Source organism: Magallana gigas, chromosome 7 (assembly GCF_963853765.1).
Source record: "Magallana gigas chromosome 7, xbMagGiga1.1, whole genome shotgun sequence".
Lineage (NCBI taxonomy): Eukaryota > Metazoa > Mollusca > Bivalvia > Ostreida > Ostreidae > Magallana > Magallana gigas.
In genome coordinates, this window is record NC_088859.1 from 23764732 (window position 1) to 23784703 (window position 19972).

General features: G+C 32.2%; 2 protein-coding genes across 3 annotated transcripts in view; one reads left to right on the forward strand and one right to left on the reverse strand.

The window, feature by feature from the left end:
* LOC105325916 (protein bicaudal C homolog 1-A) overlaps nucleotides 1-8744 on the reverse strand; it is a 294873-nt gene extending 286129 nt beyond the window's left edge. The window contains exon 1 of the mRNA XM_034458287.2: nucleotides 8559-8744. Coding sequence (XP_034314178.2) covers nucleotides 8559-8721 — 163 coding nt within the window. The 5' untranslated portion in view covers nucleotides 8722-8744. The remainder of the gene's footprint in view (nucleotides 1-8558) is intronic.
* A 747-nt stretch (nucleotides 8745-9491) lies between these two features.
* LOC105327716 (uncharacterized) lies at nucleotides 9492-10924 on the forward strand. 2 transcript variants are annotated; one of them, XM_034458288.2, is made up of 5 exons: nucleotides 9492-9675; nucleotides 9788-9863; nucleotides 9983-10027; nucleotides 10167-10280; nucleotides 10354-10924. In XM_034458288.2, the coding sequence occupies exons 1-5, from the start codon at nucleotides 9601-9603 to the stop codon at nucleotides 10509-10511; spliced, it is 468 nt and encodes a 155-aa protein (XP_034314179.1). In that variant the 5' UTR covers nucleotides 9492-9600; the 3' UTR covers nucleotides 10512-10924. The 2 variants fall into 2 exon arrangements, with proteins under 2 accessions (XP_034314179.1, XP_065922297.1); XM_066066225.1 differs by lacking the exon at nucleotides 9983-10027 and having other exon boundaries at nucleotides 10354-10923.
* Nucleotides 10925-19972: the final 9048 nt, after the last annotated feature.

Consider the following 19972-nt stretch of genomic DNA (forward strand, 5'->3'; position numbering starts at 1 on the left):
GTGAATGTCTTTTTAAATTTGCCAGTTTAAAGGGGCATGGTCACGATTTTGGTCAAATTTTATTTTTCGATATCTATTGTTTACAATGTTTCAGTAAGGCATTTCTAATAATAAAATAAAATTTGAGAGTGATTCGTAGAGTTATAAGCAAGATAAAGGGCTCACAATTCTTTGTCATGTAAACAAGGCTCGTGCCCTGTTTTTGTTTACATAGGTTCAATTTACCAGTAAAAAATCTTTTTTCCAGCTTATTTGTCTATCTTTTTATCTATTTCAGGCATGGATAAACAGTTCCTAACGTTTAACACATTCGTTTTAAGTTGAAAACTAATTTTTACTTCAATGTTCAAAATGTAAACAAACGCTTTGTTTACAAAGCGAAGAATATCAACCTCTGTAACTCGCTTATAACTCAACAAATGACATTCAAATTTCTGTTGCCTATTTAAAATACCTTTCTGAAGCACTGTAAATTTTAAAATCGGAAAAATGATTTTTGACCAAAATCGTGACCATGCCCCTTTAAAGTATATGTAAATACTACAAAATTTAAGCGCAGTTACGCCTTTCAAATGTCAATTGCCCCTTTCTCGCATTTTTGGACATTTTCATTTGGACAACACTGTCCACCGTTTAAATGCCCAGTTAACTCGTACGTCTATTACTTCTTAAAAGACGTATGAGAGGGTCGTGGGCATTTGCAACGGCTTATTCCCCCAGATTCTTTCATTGTAAAATAAAATTATGATTTGGGTAATTTCCGGTAAATTACCACCCTTTTGCAAGATTTGGGTCAACAAAAACAAAATTCAGCTTGATTATAAAAAAACATTAAAAGACATTTTTACACCAGACAACCTCTGTAAACAAACTTTCACACATATTCGACCCTCTCCCCCTTCTTCCTCACCTCCTTTTAGTCAATTGTTCATCTTTAAAAATTAAAACCTGTGACCAGTAGGTTGGGGGCTCCATAGTGTTGTTACGATAGTCACCGACTATCGAAAAATCGTTGCTGAAGTCAGCAGGTTGGCGACAATCGATAGTAAGTCTTTATCATCGATAGTCGCTAAAATTCATTCAAGTGACAGATAACCTTTTATTGCGTAACAATATCCATAAACCGTCTAAAGTATTATTATACAGTCACTAACCTAGGGGGGCTTGGTAACTTCGCCGGAATTTCCTACGAAAGAGAAGTTGAAGTCGTCCTGTATGCTGAGTTTATAATCGTGTTAATTAAACCCAACGGCAATGAAATGATTAGTATCAAATTCATAAGATGTTTTCACAAGCTCAGTTAACCTCTTTTGTGATTAGGAACTTGCGAACTTGCGACTGTATTATCTTCATGGGTTAGAAACATAGGTAATCACAGATTACAAAGCTCACCGAGACGAGACATCACCCTTATGAGACTTCACCTTATGAGACCACCTTTATCATATTAAATGAAAATCATACTTTATGATCTTCGATATTCATGGATTCTGTTTTGACAAAACATCATATATCATCTGTTAAAAAATTGTATGATAATCATATGTTCATATGTTACTCAATACAATAATATAAAATTAAATATTGCATCCTATCATATTTACAACATTTATGATACATATATCATATAATACAATAAAATACCATAATAAACAATGATGAGATATGATATTGTAAGGTATGATATGACATTGTATTGTGTTATAAGTTATTGTATTTGATCAAATAATACAATATCATAATATATAAAACAATATAGTATTATTATATTACAATATCATATTACATAATACATCATAACATTGAAACATATGATATTAGATTGTATAATATATTATGATATTGTATGATAATGTATCATTTTTGATACATAATATGATATTGTATCATATGATACAATATAATTTGATACAACATTGTATCATATCAAATGATACAATATTATGTGAATATTAAAATTTAAATATTATATAATACATTATTATATTATACATATTTATCATATGATACAATTATATATTTTACAATATCATACAATACAATTTCATATGATGTGATAATATATCTTATAATTAACCAATATCATATTATACAATATCGTATGATATGATATTATATAATATTACAGTATCATATTATACAATTTCATGTGATATAATTCTATATTACAGAAACTAATGTCATATAGTTTTTTTATACAATATTGTATGATACAATATTATAGAATATACAATATTGTATCATAGGATACAATATTATATTTTGCAATATCTTATGTAATAGTATCATGTGATAAAATAATAAATTAATAATACAATACAATATTATACAATATTGTATCATAATATACAATACTTTACATAACGATATCATGATACAATATCATAAAATAAAATATCAAAAAAATAGATACAATATCATATCGTATCATATAACTTTTTATAATATTACATATGATATTATATTGTATCATATTAAACAATAATGTTTCATACCATACAATACTATATCATAGGAATCATGTTATATCATTTATCAACAAACACATCTATCTTTCGAGCTGGTTTGAGTGAGGTAGGAAATTTCATTAGCATCCTTGATAATGGAGATCAGGCTCTGCATTTGAAGCAACCTCTGCGTTTCATTTATAATATAGTTAAATCAACGATGTGACCTGTTCCAAAAAAAATAAACCTCATCCAGCATCCGAAACCTATGGCTCAGATTCAGCATTCAAGCCTGTCAGGTGCATCAGTATACATAAGACGCATCTACATGCAAGTTTGGTGAAGTTCAGACCAGTAATAACTAAGATATCATCATCAGAGGGCACTAGCAATTAAAACCTTAACCTGCTCCAGCATCCGCAACCTATGGCTCAGATTCAACATCCATGCCTGTCAGGTGCATCTGTATCATAAGACACACCATCCGTTCAAGTTTGGTGAAGTTAGGACCTGTAATAACTAAGATATATTTTTTAGCATCCTTGATAATGGAGATCAAGTTCTGCATCTGAAGCTTCCTCTGTGATTCATTCATATAACAGTTTAATCAACTTTGCAAGTCTGAAATAGTACTATTATCTATTAAACATGTGACCTGTTCCAAAAAACTTAACCATATCCAGCATCTGAAACCTATGGCTCAGACTCGGCATTCAAGCCTGTCAGGTGCATCAGTATCATAAGATGCACCATCCATGGAAGTTTGGTGAAGTTAGGACAAGTAGTAACTAAGATATAATCATCAGAGGGCACCTGCAACCAAAACTTTAACCAGCTCTAAAAACCGTAACCTCCTTCAGCATCCGAAACCTATGGCTCAGATTCAGCACCCAAGCCTGCCTGGTGCATCAGTATCATAAGACACCCCATCCATGCAAGTTTGGTGAAGTACGGACCAGCAGTAACTTAGATATTGCTATCAAAGAGCACCTGCAACAAAAACTTTAACCTGGTCCAACCACCTTAACCTCCTCCAGCATCTGAAATTTAGGACTAAGATTCAGCATCCAAGTCTTTCAAGTCCATAAGTAGGTCCAGATGCATCATCCATGCAAGTTTGGTGAAGATAGGACAAGTAATAGCTTAGAAACAGGACCTGCCACAAAAACTTTAACCAGGTCCGGACGCCGACGCCGACACCGACGCCGACGCCGAGGGTATAGCATAAGCTCCCCCTGACTTCGTCTCGGTGAGCTAAAAACGGGTGATAGTGTGCATTGAAAATTACAACCGATGTTTATTACTTTTCATGCTGATATTACAATTACGGTTTGCAAGTAATTGATAAAATTATCAATGTATTTGGAAGTATTTAGTTGTTTTTCAAAGTAATTGGCCCCAACCCTGATTAAGCCAACCCTTTGACCCAATTACAACAGTTATGTAAAGGACCTTATTTTTTAAAGATAACTGAAAACAAATGATTTTATGATTATTTTAGCATTAATTTGGCAGAGTTATTAACTAATTATAAGTTACCAACTAATTGTAATAACAGCATTTAAAGTAATAAACATTGTTTGTAATTTTCAATTCAAAGTATATATAATTATGTGATGCATCACCTGTATTTACAACCCATAAAGGTGAGACAGTTGCCAGTTATTAATCACAACAGGGGTTTATCAGGGCTCACACTGACTCAAAATTTTGTGTCGCAAACTTTCGCATAATATAATAAATCATTTTCTTCTATCATAGTATTTATCACAATACTAGAATACTAGTTTTAGATCCTACATGTACATATAATATGCATACCCAAAACTACCATTTTATTTATATCAAATTATTACAAATATTTATAAAAATGTAATCATGCATTATGGATCTATGTGTTTTTAAATATTGACATCTTGTGACAAGTGTAGAGCTTTTTAGATCTTTTTAGAAATTTTATTTTATACAGATTTCATCTTTTAATTTGTTTTCCTATGTTTAAATTTATTTTTTAAAAATAGAGCAAGAGAGAGCCAATTTGCTGTATTGTAATATTATTCAACCAAAAAACATGATTGTTATTGCATTTACTTGTCTTGTTGATTGGTGTTTGAACATCATCGCTAAATAGATATACATGTATGTAGTTTGTGTTAATTTCGGGAACAGAGGAAATTCTGACTGAAGATGGCTAAAGGTGAAGATTGTGATTAACAGTCAAAATTATCATTCCAAATGATATTTCTTTTGTTTCAAATAATTAGTAATTGAACTGTGACATTCTAGCTAAATTTAAATGTAAAAATTCCAAGTTTGCTACATAATTCTATTTATAGGCTACCCTTACGATGTCAGAAATTTAAGTCTAAACACCTTGTCCAAAAAAGTTACATGACAATTTAAATTAAGCAATTTTGATCAACCATATATCATACCTTAAAGAGACAGTACAGCTGAAAACACATGTGTGAATAACTTCAGATTTACCTATTGTATCGTTAGGGAATAAGAAATAACGTTTATTGTGAAAGTTGAAATACATGAAAATCCCTTTCACATATTTAATTAACGTAATTATGAGCTTCCGGAAATTCAAGGGTCGTACAAACCGGAATAATCTTATATCGTTTATTTGTACCACGTGGACTTTGACTGACAGTAATTGACACGTGCTGAAAACTACAAGATCTTCGTCCCACTACGGTCATCATGGAAAACAAGGTTAAAGCGATTCTCTAAATGAAACGCATCCTTACTTACTCGATTTATAAATGGTTTACCAATTTAGGTTCATTTTAAAATGAATAGACATAAATATGTCAAATAACTCCTCAAAGGGCCTCATTTATAAAAATAGATTTAGGTTGTAGCAACTCCTATGACAAACACGAAAAATACATGCTTACAAAATTATAATTGTGGTTATTTTAAAAACTTTGAACAGTTATTACCTATGAGAAGTAGAAAAGACATATTTTTATCAACAAACCTGTCCAGGAGATTCTTCGCGAGCCCTGCATGTGTTTTGTTTACAGTAAATACGCATGCGTAATAGTATAAAAGGCTGAACCCCGAACATGTTGCGATGTATTTATGTGATAGGTTATACGTAATTATTAATTTTAAGGAAATAATAAGATTTATTGCATGGAGAACTTTGTAATTTTCTGAAAGTTTATACATTCATGAGTAGTACAAAAATACCGAACCCGATCGGAAAATTTTCTCAAGTCGGTTTTTCGATAAGATGCGCTATACTGTTTCTTTAAACTAGTTACACTTTTTCAAAATATTTATTTTGTTTCATGCAGTTTTTTGTTGTGTGTATCCACATGCTTTGTGAAATGACGATCACATTGTAAGCTCAGTTGATGAAAGCATTAGATATGTCGGTGGTTAATTACAAATCCACTTATCTGTAATAAGGTGTGAAAATCACCTATCATTTTTTAAAGACAGTTGTGTATACCCCGCTTACAGATGGCTTCCACCGTTTACCTGTGTCATTGTCTTAAATCAGTCAAGCGTAAAGTCCAGCTATAGACTGTCGCTTGGAAGAGATTATGCAACCAAAACAAAAGGCTAGGTGATTTTCAATGAAATCTGGGTATAACTATTGCATTTGACAAAAAACTGTCGCATTTAATTCTGAAATTCGCAAAAAGCAACAAATGCGATGTGCAGCGTGAGCCCTGGTTTATTGAGTCTTTTGAATTTGGTTGTAATCATTTTAACATTGCCTTTGGGTTTAATTTTCAAGATCATGAACTCAGAATACAGGCTGACTTTAACTTTTTTTCAGAGGAAATTCTGGCAAAGTTACCGATCACAAAGTGTTGCACAACAAACATATTCATCTTTGTCAGATCAACCTGTTTATCATACGTCATGGCTGCTTTAAACAAAGAACCTCATTTTAGAAGTATGAAAAAATGACAGGTATGGAATACCGAACCTGAAGCTATAAACTGATTAAAACATGCCTTTCCTTTATTATTATTTTCATAATAACTCAGATTTGAAACAGAATTAGCCCATACTTTTTGCAATTTATATTTTACTTTCCATAATGATTATTTATGCTAAATTACGTTGAATTTGATTCAGTAGTTCTTGAGAAGATTTTTTAAAAATGCACCCCCCTTTTTCTACAGTTTCGGTTTTCTCTGCTTTGAATAAATTTAAGATTGGTCTTTCATTTCTGCAATTTATATTTGCCTTCCCATATGGATGCTTTGTGCCAAATTAACTTGAAATTTGTTGGTCATGTGGTTTTAGAGAAGAAGTTCAAAATGTAAAAAGTTTACAGAATGAGATAGACAGATGGATGGAGGGACGATGGACAAAATGTGATCAGAATAGCTCACTTGAGCTTTCAGCTAAGGTGAGCTAGAAAAGCATTTTGCTTTGTAAAGTTTAAAAAAATAATTAAAACTTTTGTTTAAAAAATAATAGCTTGACTACAAATTTTATTTGGATATAAATTAATTAGGATTTGATTATATTCTTTAGTATATAACTTCGTTTTTGAATATCTGACAGAAATTCTAAAATATTTGGATGTAAAATTAAGTGGGAAACTGGCGTTAACGTTCCCAGTTCTTTAAGTGATTATCCATGATAAAATTTCATATCGGTTGTCACCTACTTGCAGCTAGGGTTGGATACCGTTAAGGATGAAACGGTACGATACCATACCGGTATTTTTGAAATGATACATTATTTTTAACGATACGGTACTAGACCTCAATAAACGAGAATGATAATTATTTTTTTCAATAAATGTGTTTTTGCTCTTTCAGTGTTATAATTTATAAAGATAGTATAATATGTTTACAATAACATATGAGTTTACAAACTATGTTTATGCTTCAATCTTTTAATAAAAGATTAACAGACAAATAAATTGAATCTGATTCTCAAATGTTCAGTAAAGTTCCTTGTGTTTTCCCCTTTTCCCAGGCAAAATAACTGGCAATTGTTGCAAACACCACCATCTGATTTCCTACTGAAATGAGACTAAATAGCCGAGCGGTTTACCCGGTTGTCAGCCATTGTTTGGTTGCACTAATTGACGAAACATCAGAAAATAGAACGGAAATAAATAGAAAACTTTTGCGCTATTTTGTCTTTTTAATTTACATTTATTATCAGAATAAAATTAAACACTATCATTGTAAATGTATTTTAGTTGTTTTTTTTAAATGTATGTACTGATTTATTAAAGTATTGGAAGTCGAATTAAGGATCGCACTAGAATGGGAAAGTGCATATTTCGCTAATTAGCCTATCCTTTTCATTCGTGGAGAAAGTCTGTTATCATTTTTTAAAATCATTTTAATTGTATAAAAAGGTTTCAAAGATACAAAAATACCGTTATTAGTACCGATATTAAATTAAACGGTATTTTACCGGTATTTTTAAAGCAAGTATTCGGTACGGTATTGGTACCGTGTACCGGTATCCAACCCTACTTGCAGCCTTCAGCAACGATTTTTCGATAGTTGGTGACTATCATAACAACACTACAGGATATACCATTATCAAGCTATTTTGAATAGCTTTATTAAATTTTATTTTTCAAGCTATACTGGGGTGCAATCAGTTCTCGATAAGTACCATTTCTCGCCAGTACATTGTGTCGTCATTTTTCGTGTATAATTTTATGCGTTAATGAAATGACGTTACAATGTACTAGTGAGAAATGGTACTTGGCGAGAAATCGTCGCACACCAGTTAGCTAAATTAAGAGATTGTGCTAGACCTGTTAATGTTTCTTTACTTTTTGCAGAAGCTTGATTAGCATCTCTTGGATTATGTTCTCGATTTATTATTGATTTTAGCTGATAATGATCCAGAGCCAATACGTTCTCCGTTTTAACTTACTTAAAAATCTGCGCTAAGCCCAAAGGTTGCACTTTTTACCCATGTATATTTAAAATCTGATTTAAAATTGGCAAAATTCAGGAGCAAGATCGTACTAACCTAAGCAAATACCAAAAACTGTCTCTGATAGCTTTTCAAACCATTTTTTTTATTCATAGTATGATAGTGGAGGCTTTATGTATGGTTTTAAAAAATCGGGTTAATAAATACATTACTGTACACTACCTTGAAGCATCTGCTCCAGTTTTTTGCGATCTACGCGAAATCTTTCCTCAATGTAATCAGGTTTCAACTCATCTATGGTTGGTTGTGCAGCATTATGGTCTAGATTCCCTAGCATTGTTGTAGACTGCACTGACTGTTTATCCGCCATATCATTTTTTTTCATTGGAACGGAAGTGGGTATGTAGGGTACAAGTGGCGTGCCGATCCCGATCATGAAGCCATTCAACCTATATAATTATCGTACACATCTCTCATACTACAAAGCCTAAAACCGTTCAATGTCCAGGCACGTAGCATCAGGGGGGGGGGACGCCCCCCACTTTTTCTCGCAGCAAAAAAATATTGAAATATCATGGAGTCCCCCCCCCCCCCCAACTTTTTTATGTATATAAATAGGGAATAAGGAATCATTCTTTGAGTATTATGAGGTGATAATTTCGGTCGGGGCGTGATCAAATCTAATAAAGCCCGAAGGGCTTTATGATAGATTTGATCACGCCCGACCGAAATTATCACCGCATAATATTCAAAGAATGATTCCTTATTGCTTATATTTATATAATTTTAAGCCATCTATAGGCCTATACATATAAATTAGCAAACCCCGCTGGCGCCTCAATTTGGCGTAATTTTATAGTACAAAATCGATACGTAGTGTTATCACAGGCAAAGACACTAGAAAATGTAAATATAAAAGTATCATCATATTATGTACTATTGGATCATATGCATATTCCGACGAGTTTTGGTAAAATGGGTAGGCAAACCTGGGCAGGGCCAAATTAAAGCCGGAGCAGATCGATATTTTTTAATTTCCTTTGTTTATAATTTAGTAATTTGTTCACCCCCTCACCCCCTCCCCACCCCCGCGCACAAAAACACACTTCCAAATTTTTTGGGTTAACATTTTCGTAAAAATAACTTTTATTAATAACTTTCTCATAGAATCAACGCTGCTTCAATAACTTGCTGTAGAAGGGAAGTGGACGAGGTAAAGAAAAAATGGAAAGACGCACGCACAAATGTAAAGAAAAAGGAAGCGATGCGAAGAAAGCAGTCAACGACAACAGGAGGGGGCCCACCACCCGAGGTCTATTTTAAGCCATGGGAACTTGATGTATGAAAATAAATTTATTTTAATTTTTTGCCTTTTCCTTCTGAATTTAACATGGTAGTTATTCTAATTATAAATGAACATATCATTTTTGTTATAGTTAATTTAATTACAGGTTTTAGCAATGATTCCCGAAGAACTTATTCATGGAATAGAGGGAGGGGTTGACACAGGAAGGGCTCACGAAACAGGTACAGTTAAAATCTGATTTATGATTTGGTGCCTTTTAGGAATGCAAAAAAAGGATACCAGTATTACGAATTGGGTAACACATACAAATTTAAAGCATAAGTTATTGCTTTTAATCTAGCATCTCTCTCAGCCAAGAGTTTGGATCCACAGTTGTCATTTTTTGGTAGGTATTTATTTATTTTATCAAATGTTATTTAAAGATAATAGTATACTTGTAGAATTTTCATTTTTTTCATATTAAATATTCAAATTAAATATAAAGTTCATTGTACTGAATTTTTAACAAAAATTGAATTTTGAAGTCACTGAAGTTGAACTTCCTGATGAGAACGCCAACGCTGGTGTACCAGAAAATGTTCATGAAGAGAAAAAGAATACTGAGGCAACGATGAAAAGGGGAAGAACTGGAAAGAAAGGTAGGACAAATTTTCACATTTTTTTTTCTGCAAGAAAATATTTTACATCCGAGATTATTATTTTTTCGCACAGGTAGAGAGGATTTATACCAACAAGGCTCAGAGATGGATGAACTGATTCAAATAAAAAGATTCAGAGCAAGCATTGAAGAGAGAAGACTCGAGATCGAAGAGAGGAAAGCTGGTGCTCTTGAGCGCATAGCGTCTGCGTTGGAAAAAAAGAATAGATAGGACCACAAAAAGAATAAATTATGGTTGTGAACATCTGCCTTTTTGGGGGGGGGGGTATCTGTAATTAAACATACGACAAGTGTCGGTATCATATCATTCATACGTATATTACAGACATAGGAGTTCCCAAATGTTTAAAATCATTATAACTTAATAACTTGTTTTGGAGTTGGGAAGTGTTATCTCCATGCAAAAGCGAAATAAACTGCAAAAAATAAAAATACAATATCAATACCATGAGGTGTTAAATTTATGTTGTTGTAAAAAATAATTATACTTTGCATTTATTTACAGATTTTGATTATATACAATCTAAATTTTTGTTTAAGAAAACTTTATAAATGCATTTAAGTTTATGGATATTCATAATAAATATTAAAATAGTTTATTTCATAAATAACAAAATTAATATGAAATGTCTTGTTCAGGTCAAATGTCATAACAAGACATTTTCAGATGCTGGGATAAGGCTTGATTCTTTTTTAGCAATTCACTATATTATTTATAGAAAATAATATGGCCATGAGTATAACAGCAACCAACTGAAATCGAAAATATCTAATGTATAAATAATATTACATGAACCTTGTCCATCATCTGTTCCAATATTGAAAGAATGTAGACAATAACATGGAAACGATTCTTGATTTTCTGCGATTCAAATGATAATAGTTTTGAAAGATATTAATAGTCAACAATTAACAATACAGGAATTATCAACATTTGAGGCCGGGGTCTCCCCAACTCCCTTTCCTGTTTTTTGGTTTAATCGATCGATTGTTTTGGTTTTTTTTCGGTGGTGGGGGGGGGGGGGGGGGGTTGAAAGTAATATACACCATAATTCGCCCTGTTTAATTTTCAATCATTTTGTCCTCGTTGTCAGCGGGCGAATTTATGTTGATTTTCAATATCTAATATTAAGTAACTTAACAGCTGTGACTGGGCGAAGTCACGTCAGAGTGAAACTGTTTGCAAGTGTAGAAGGACGGAAATTACACGGGACCAAAATAACCCCGTATTCAGTATCTTGATTAAAATAAAAATTTAAAAGCAGTTATCTAAGAACACCCTTCCTATTTAAAGAAAGTTTTTTAAATAAAAGGTTTTTACAAGTTTAATGGAAAAGGCATCTAAAAAAAATCCCCTATCCCCTTTCGGATAAGACATTTTGCATCTTTGCGGTTTTAACAAGTGCATGTGAGTTTTACTTTATTCCCTATCTGCTTTGGGTTATTGGGGTGGGGGTGTATACAATTGTTTATATAATAAGTATGACAAATGCAAGCTAGTTAAATTTGTAAATAATGCACACTGTTGTAAAACTGCTAAAACAACGCTTTTGTATTGCAAGTCGACAACTTCGAAATAAAAAAATCCCTTGATATACGTACATCTTAAATATGATGAAACAAAACTATCATGAATTCAAGTAATTAAAGATCAATATAATTAAATGAGTACAAATAAACAATGCATATGAATATGCACGAAAATCATTGATAGAACATGTGCCCCATACCTATTTTAAAAGAATTACGATCGATGTTAAATATGAACGCAATTGATCACTTCATCCTAGAATTAATAAGATTAATGAATTTCATTTCCAAAAATTCAAGGTGTGCATGTGAAATTTTATAATATTCCATAACCTTGACAAACGCTTGTCAACAGATCTAAAATTGATGCATGCGCACACTCTGCACGCTTCTAAAACATATTTTAAGTAATATTTTAACAAACAAAAATTGATTATATCTAAATGCGAGTTCATAAACATGCCATAATACATGTAGCTTTCATACGGTCTTGTAAAGATACTAGGAGTAAAAAAATAAAAATGAGAATGCATACGTGTTGTAAAGTTTTCAGTAATACATGTATAGGGAAAGAACAAACAAACACACACAAGGACAAATTACAAATGTTAACGTTTTGAGTTGCTCCTATTCATAATTTTGAAATCAGTTTCGTTTCACATGTTCAAATTTGATTAGAAACATTAAATTCTAGTTCATGCTTACTGAGTATTGATTAAAAAAATCAATAATCTATTCGTACTTATATACATCTATCTTGTTGGGGAATACATGTTTAATTTAGAAATAAAGCATCTTTTTAAATATTGTGTGTATATCATTTATCGGGGTATACCCATCTTTGATTCTTCACACTTTAGGTAAATTTCATTACGAGTAGTAATGTATATTACATACGTTTACTAAGGTGAGCCCATTTTTTATCAAATTGATTTAATCTTAATTTATTTAGAAATAGAAACAGTTATCGAACAATAGGTATTTTTAAAGTTATATGTACATGTACAAATATTTAAATAAATGTGAATGTTTTCTTTAATAACACATAAAACAAAGCAAAAAATAAAATTCTCGCCATTTTTGTGCACAGACTAAGGACTTACACCTACCCATTAACAGGCGTAGATTTAAACCCAAATTTAGACCCGACTAAGTTTCCGCCTTTTTGTGAAACGCAACTTAGTCTGGTTTTGAGGTTTAGTCCCTGATTTAGTTCGGACCAAGCTTACGCCTGGACGTAGGCCTTTTTGAGAAACGGGCCCCTGGGGCCCGTTTCTCAAAAAGGCGTAAATCTGGGCCTAAGTTAGTCCGACTATCGAAGTTACGCCAATATTTAGTCGGGTCTAAGTTGCGTTTCTGAAAGAGGCGTAAGTTAGGGTTTAAATGTAGAAGAACTTAGACATCTCCGCTGAGTACGTATACCAAGCATGCGCATATCCTATTTTGTTTTGCTTTGAGGCTATGATTATATGTGGTGGATCAATTTTCCAATTCATACATATAGTACATGTCCCGAAAGTACGCATATTATTCTATACCACTGTGCATAGTTCAAGTCGCTCATAACAGTGTGTATTTATGAAAGTAGAACAAATGCCTATACACTTCTTAACATAATGAAATTTTAGAGAAAACAGTTGATATGAAAAAGGCATATATAAGAGGATTCAGAAACCAAATATATGATTCAATGCATTGTAGATGATGTTGAGGCACAATCGTACATATTAAAATTGAACGACACAATACATAGAAATTAACTCCAATGTTCGTGTAAACTTCAAATATTTATAGAATACAGGGACAGGGTACAGTAGATATACCCGCATACATCTGCAGAATGATAAGTATGCTTCATGTAGATATTTCAGATGCTGGGATAAGACTTGATTCTTTTTTACCCTATCACTATATTATTTATAGAAAATAATATGTCCATAGGTTATAAACAGCAACCAACTGAAATAGAAAATATCTACTGTATAACTAACATTACATGAACCTTGTCCATGTCTACAAAAGGAAGAAAAGTTCCATCCTCTGTTCCAATAATGAAAGAATGTAGATAGTGACATGGAAACGATTCTTGATTTTCTGCGATTCAAATGACAATAGTTTTGAAAGAAATTGTCAACAATTAACAAGACAGAAATTATCAACATTTGTGGCCGGGGTCTCCCCAACTCCCTTTCCTGTTTTTGGTTTAATCGATTGATTGTTTTGGGGTTTTTTTCCGGGGGGGGGGGGGTGAAAGTAATATATACTGCATACAGGGAATTATTCGCCCCCGTTTAATTTCCAATCATTTCACCCTCGTTGTCAGCGGGTGAATTTTTAGGTAACAACTGTGACTGGGCGAATTCATGACAGAGCGGAACTGTTTGCAACTGTTAGAAGGGCGGAAATTACACGGGACGAAAATAACCCTGTGTACAGTATCTTGATTAAAACAAGTATGACAAATGCAAGCTAGTTAAATTTGTAAATAATGCACATTGTTGTAAAACTGTTAAAACAACGCTTTTGTATTGCAAGTCGACAACTTCGAAATAAAAAAAAACATCCCTTGATATACATACATCTTAAAAATTTGATGAAACAAAACTATCATGAATTCAAGTAATTTAATACCAATTCAGTTAAATGAGTACAAATAAACAACACATATGCATATGCACGAATATCATCCATAGTACATGTAAACCATACCTATTTAAAAAGAATTACAATCGACGTTTAATATGAAGGAAATTGAACACTTAATCCTAGAATTAATAAAATAAATGAATTAATTTGAGCTCCGAAAATTCAAGGTGTGCATGTGAAATTTTAGAATCTTCAAGAACCTCGACAAACGCATGTCAATGGATCTACAATTGATACACATTCTGCACACTTCTAAAACATATTTTAGTAATATTTTAACAAAAATTGATTGTACATGTATCTAAATGCGAGTTCATAAACATTCAAAATACATGTAGCTTTCATACGGTTTTGTAAAGATACTAGGAGTAAAAAAATGAAAATGAGAATGTATACGTGTTGTAAAGTTGTAAGTAGTATACATGTATGTAAAGAATATACAACAACACACAAGGACAAATTACAACTGTAAACGTTTTGAATTGCTCCTATTCAAAGGAGTATTCTCAATATTTTGAAATCAGTTTCGTTTCATAGGTTCAAATTTAATTAGAAACATTAAATTTCAGTCTATGCTTACTGAGTATTGATTTAAAAATCAATAATCTATTCATACTTATGTATACATCTATCTTGTTGGGGAATACATGTTTAATTTAAAATTACAGCATCTTTTTAATTATTGTGTTTATATCATCTATCGGGGTATACCCATCTTTAATTCTTCATACTTAAAATATAGATTTCATTAACGAGAAATAATGTATATTATATGTGTTTAATAAGGTAAGCCCATTAATTATCAAATTGATTTAATCTTAAAATATTTAAAAATAGGAACAGTTATCGAACAATAGGTATCTTTTAAAGTTTTACGTACATGTTCAAATATTTCAATAAATGGTGAATGTTTACCTTAATAACACGTATAACAAACCAAAAATTAAAATTCTCTGTTTATTTTGCCTTAAAAACAAAACACTCGCCATTTTTGTGCACAGACTAAGGACTTACGCCTACCCATTAGCAGGCGTAGATTTAAACCAAAATTTAGTCCCGACTAAGTTTTCGCCTTTTTGTGAAACGCAACTTAGTCTGGTTTTGAGGTTTAGTCCCTGATTTAGTCCGGACTAAGCTTACGCCTGGACGTAGGCCTTTTTGAGAAACGGGCCCCTGGGGCCCGTTTCTCAAAAAGGCGTAAATTTGGGCCTAAGTTAGTCCGACTAACAAAGTTACGCCAATATTTAGTCGGGTCTAAGTTGCGTTTCTGAAAGATGCGTAAGTTGGGGTTTAAATGTTTAAGAACTTAGACATCTCCGCTGAGTACTAAGCATGCGCATATCGTATTTTGTTTTGCTTTGAGGCTATGATTATATGTGGTGGATCAATTTTCCAATTCATAATACATGTAGTACCCGAAAGTACGCATGTTATACCACTGAATGTGCATAGTTCAAGCTGTTCATGACATTTTATATTAATAAAAGTAGAACAAATGCCTATACACTTCTTAACATAATGAAATGTTAGAGAAAAACAGTTGATATGAAAGCGTCATATATAAGAGGTTTCAGAAACCAAATATGTGACAATTAAATGCATTGTAGATGATATTGAGGCACAATCTTACATATTAATTGAACGAAACAATACATAGAAATTAACTTCAATGTTAGTGTAAACTTCAAATATTTATAGAATACAGGGACAATGTACGGTGGATATGCCCCAATACGTCTGCAGAATAAGAAGTATGCTTCATAGACACTGTAGATCTTTAGACATTTTCAGATGCTGGGATAAGGCTTGATTCTTTTTTATCAATTCACTATATTATTTATAGAAAATAATATGACAATGAATAACCAACAGCAACCAACTGAAATCGAAAATATCTTTTGTATAAATAATATTACATGAACCTTGTCCATCCTCTGTTCCAATATTGAAAGAATGTAGTCAATGACATGGAAACGATTCTTGATTTTCTGCGATTCAAATGATAATAGTTTCGAAAGATATTAATAGTCAACAATTAACAAGACAGGAATTATCAACATTTGAGGCCGATGTCTCCCCATCTCCCTTTCCTGTATTTTGGTTTAATCGATCGATTGTTTTGTTTTGGGGTTTTTTTTCGGGGGGGGGGGGGGGGGGGTAGATTGAAAGTAATATACACCATAAACAGGGAATAATTCGCCCTGTTTAATTTTCAATCATTTCACCCTCGTTGTCAGCGGGCGAATTTATGTTGATTTTCAATATCTAATATTAAGTAACTTAAGTAACAGCTGTGACTGGGCGAAGTCACGACAGAGTGAAACTGTTTGCAAGTGTAGAAGGACGGAAATTACACGCGACCAAAATAACCCTGTATACAGTATCTTGATTAAAATAAAGATATAAAAGCAGTTATCTAAGAACACCCTTTCTATTTAAGGAAAGTTTTATAAATAAAAGGTTTTTACAAGTTTAAAAATCCCCTACCCCCTTCCGGATAAGACATTTTGCATCTTTGCGGTTTTAACAAGTGCATGTGAGTTTTACTTTTTTCCCTATTTGCTTTGAGTTATTGGGGTGGGGGTGTATACAATTGGTTATATAATAAGTATGACAAAAATGCAAGCTAGTTAAATTTGTAAATAATGCACACTGTTGTAAAAACGCTTTTGTATTGCAAGTCGACAACTTCGAAATTAAAAAAAAATCCCTTGATATACGTACATTTTAAATATGTTGAAACAAAACTATCATGAATTCAAGTAATTAAAGATCCATTCAATTATATGAGTACAAATAAACAATGCATATGAATATGCACGAAGATCATTGATAGTACATGTGCCCCATAGAATTTTAATAGAATTACGATCGATGTTAAATATGAACGCAAATGATCACTTCATCCTAGAATTAATAAGATTAATGAATTTGATTTCCAAAAATTCAAGGTGTGCATGTAAAATTTTATAATATTCGATAACCTTGACAAACGCTTGTCATCAGATCTAAAATTGATGCACACTCTGCACGCTTCTAAAACATATTTTTATGTAATATTTTAACAAACAAAAATTGATTGTATCTAAATATATGCGAGTTTATAAACATTCCAAAAAACATGTAGCTTTCATACGGTTTTGTAAAGATACTAGGAGTAAAAAAATGAAAATGAGAATGCATACGTGTTGTAAAGTTTTCAGTAATACATGTATAGGTAAAGAACAAACAACCACACACAAGGACAAATTACAAATGTAAACGGTTTGAGTTGCTCCTATTCATAATTTTGAAATCAGTTTCGTTTCACTGGTTCAAATTTGATTAAAAACATTAAATTCTAGTACATGCTTACTGAGTATTGATTAAAAAAATCAATAATATATTCGTACTTATATACATCTATCTTGTTGGGGAATACATGTTTAATTTAGAAATAAAGCATCTTTTTAATTATTGTGTTTATATCATTTATCGGGGTATACCCATTCTTCACACTTTAGGTAAATTTCATTACGAGTAGTAATGTATATTACATACGTTTAATGAGGTGAGCCCATTATTTATCAAATTGATTTAATCTTAATAATTTATTTAGAAATAGAAACAAAAGGTATTTTCTAAAGTTATATGTACATGTACAAATATTTAAATGAATGTGAATGTTTTCTTTAATAACACATAAAACAAACCAAAAAATAAAATTCTCCGTACATTTTGCCTTAGAAACAAAACACTCGCCATTTTTGTGCATAGACGAAGGACTTACGCCTACCCATTAGCAGGCGTAGATTTAAACCCGAATTTAGTCCCGACTAAGTTTCCGCCTTTTTGTGAAACGCAACTTAGTCTGGTTTTGAGGTTTAGTCCTTGATTTAGTCCGGACTAAGCTTACGCCTGGACGTAGGCCTTTTTGAGAAACGGGCCCCAGGGGCTCGTTTCATAAAGAGGCCTAAATTCTGGGCCTAACTTTAGTCTAGTCCGAGGACTTACACCGAAACTTAGTTGGGCGTATTTTGCATTTCATAAAGCGGCGTAAATGGAGGCGTTAACTTTAGACTATAGCTTTAGCATAAGTCCTTGACATCGCAGCACTGCACATGCGTACAATTGTTTCTAATACTCTGTTATGTATAGGTGTATGTAGCATTTGAAAATACGATCGATTTTAGAGGAACTAGCAATTGTAATAATTTTTATTTAAAAAATATTTAAAATTTGATTAATTCTTGGTTCACACTAGGAATAAAAATTTTAAATAAAATTCCTTATCCTCCAACAATTTACGGACAAAAAACACACAGGCACGTAGCAGCGGGTGGGGGGGGGGGGGCGGGGGGGGGGGGCAGGGGGCCTGGTCTCCCCACTTTTTCTCGCAGCAAATAGTTTTCTTAAATTTACATATAAAAAATCTAATCATTATGGAGTTGCCCCCCCCCCCACTTTTTTGGGAGTATGTTAAATTAAAAATACATTTTTTTTGGCTTGTCAAGATTTTTTGGATGAGGCTGCCCCCCCCCCTTCCAAAAACGATGCAACCTGCCTGATACATAATTATACAAATAGATAAAACATTAAAGGGAAACCCCTAAAATCGTGAAGTGTATACGATTTTCTTGAATACTAGCGCAAGAAGTATTATTTAGTGTCAAATACACATGTAAATCTTAAATGGTTTATCCGTATAATACATGTACATGCATGTATAATGTTTATTTTAAAGCGGGCTTACTTGGTATTATTTTGGTTGAAGTACATGTCTTGTGTAATGTGCTCAATAGAATACTGTGGTTTCATCAATTTTCGTTGAATACCAATTTTCGTTGATTTCGTTGTTAAGTTTATCCTTGAAATAAAATATTCATTGAAACGCAATTTCTACTAATACTTTGTATTGATAGGGTCATTGACCACGAATTTGCGTATCCTTGAAACTGTGATTTTCACTTTATCCACGAAAATTCATACCCTTGAATATTAATGAAACCACAGTAATCAATATATCATTTTTAGTAATTAGGTAGTCCAAAATATACAGTGTATGTTATTTCATTACTTTTATCATATTGAAAATTTTGAATTTACTGGGTGGATGTAAATATATAAGTTGTCATATTGATGTTTACATCCAATTTTCTGACCTTTGTCGCTCTTTGTCATTTCGCATTTCAATTGAAATGAATTTTAGGGGTTATAAAACAAAATAAATGGTTTTTGTTTTCAATCATTTCGCAATGTTATGTATTTTAGCGCAATATAATGTATTTTATACATATACATGTATTATGATAGTTAAACTTTCTGTATCAAGTATTTAAAAATATTAATTTGTATTTATCAAATCAGTCTGAGTTGCAGAGTTGTCTAAACTCTAATGTGTCATCATTCTTGTAGTTAAAAACCATGTATCAATATCATATCTTCACTCTAAAGAGAAAATCACAAATTAAGTTTATAATTGTGCATAAGTATCTGTGAGTTTAATCGGCTTCGATT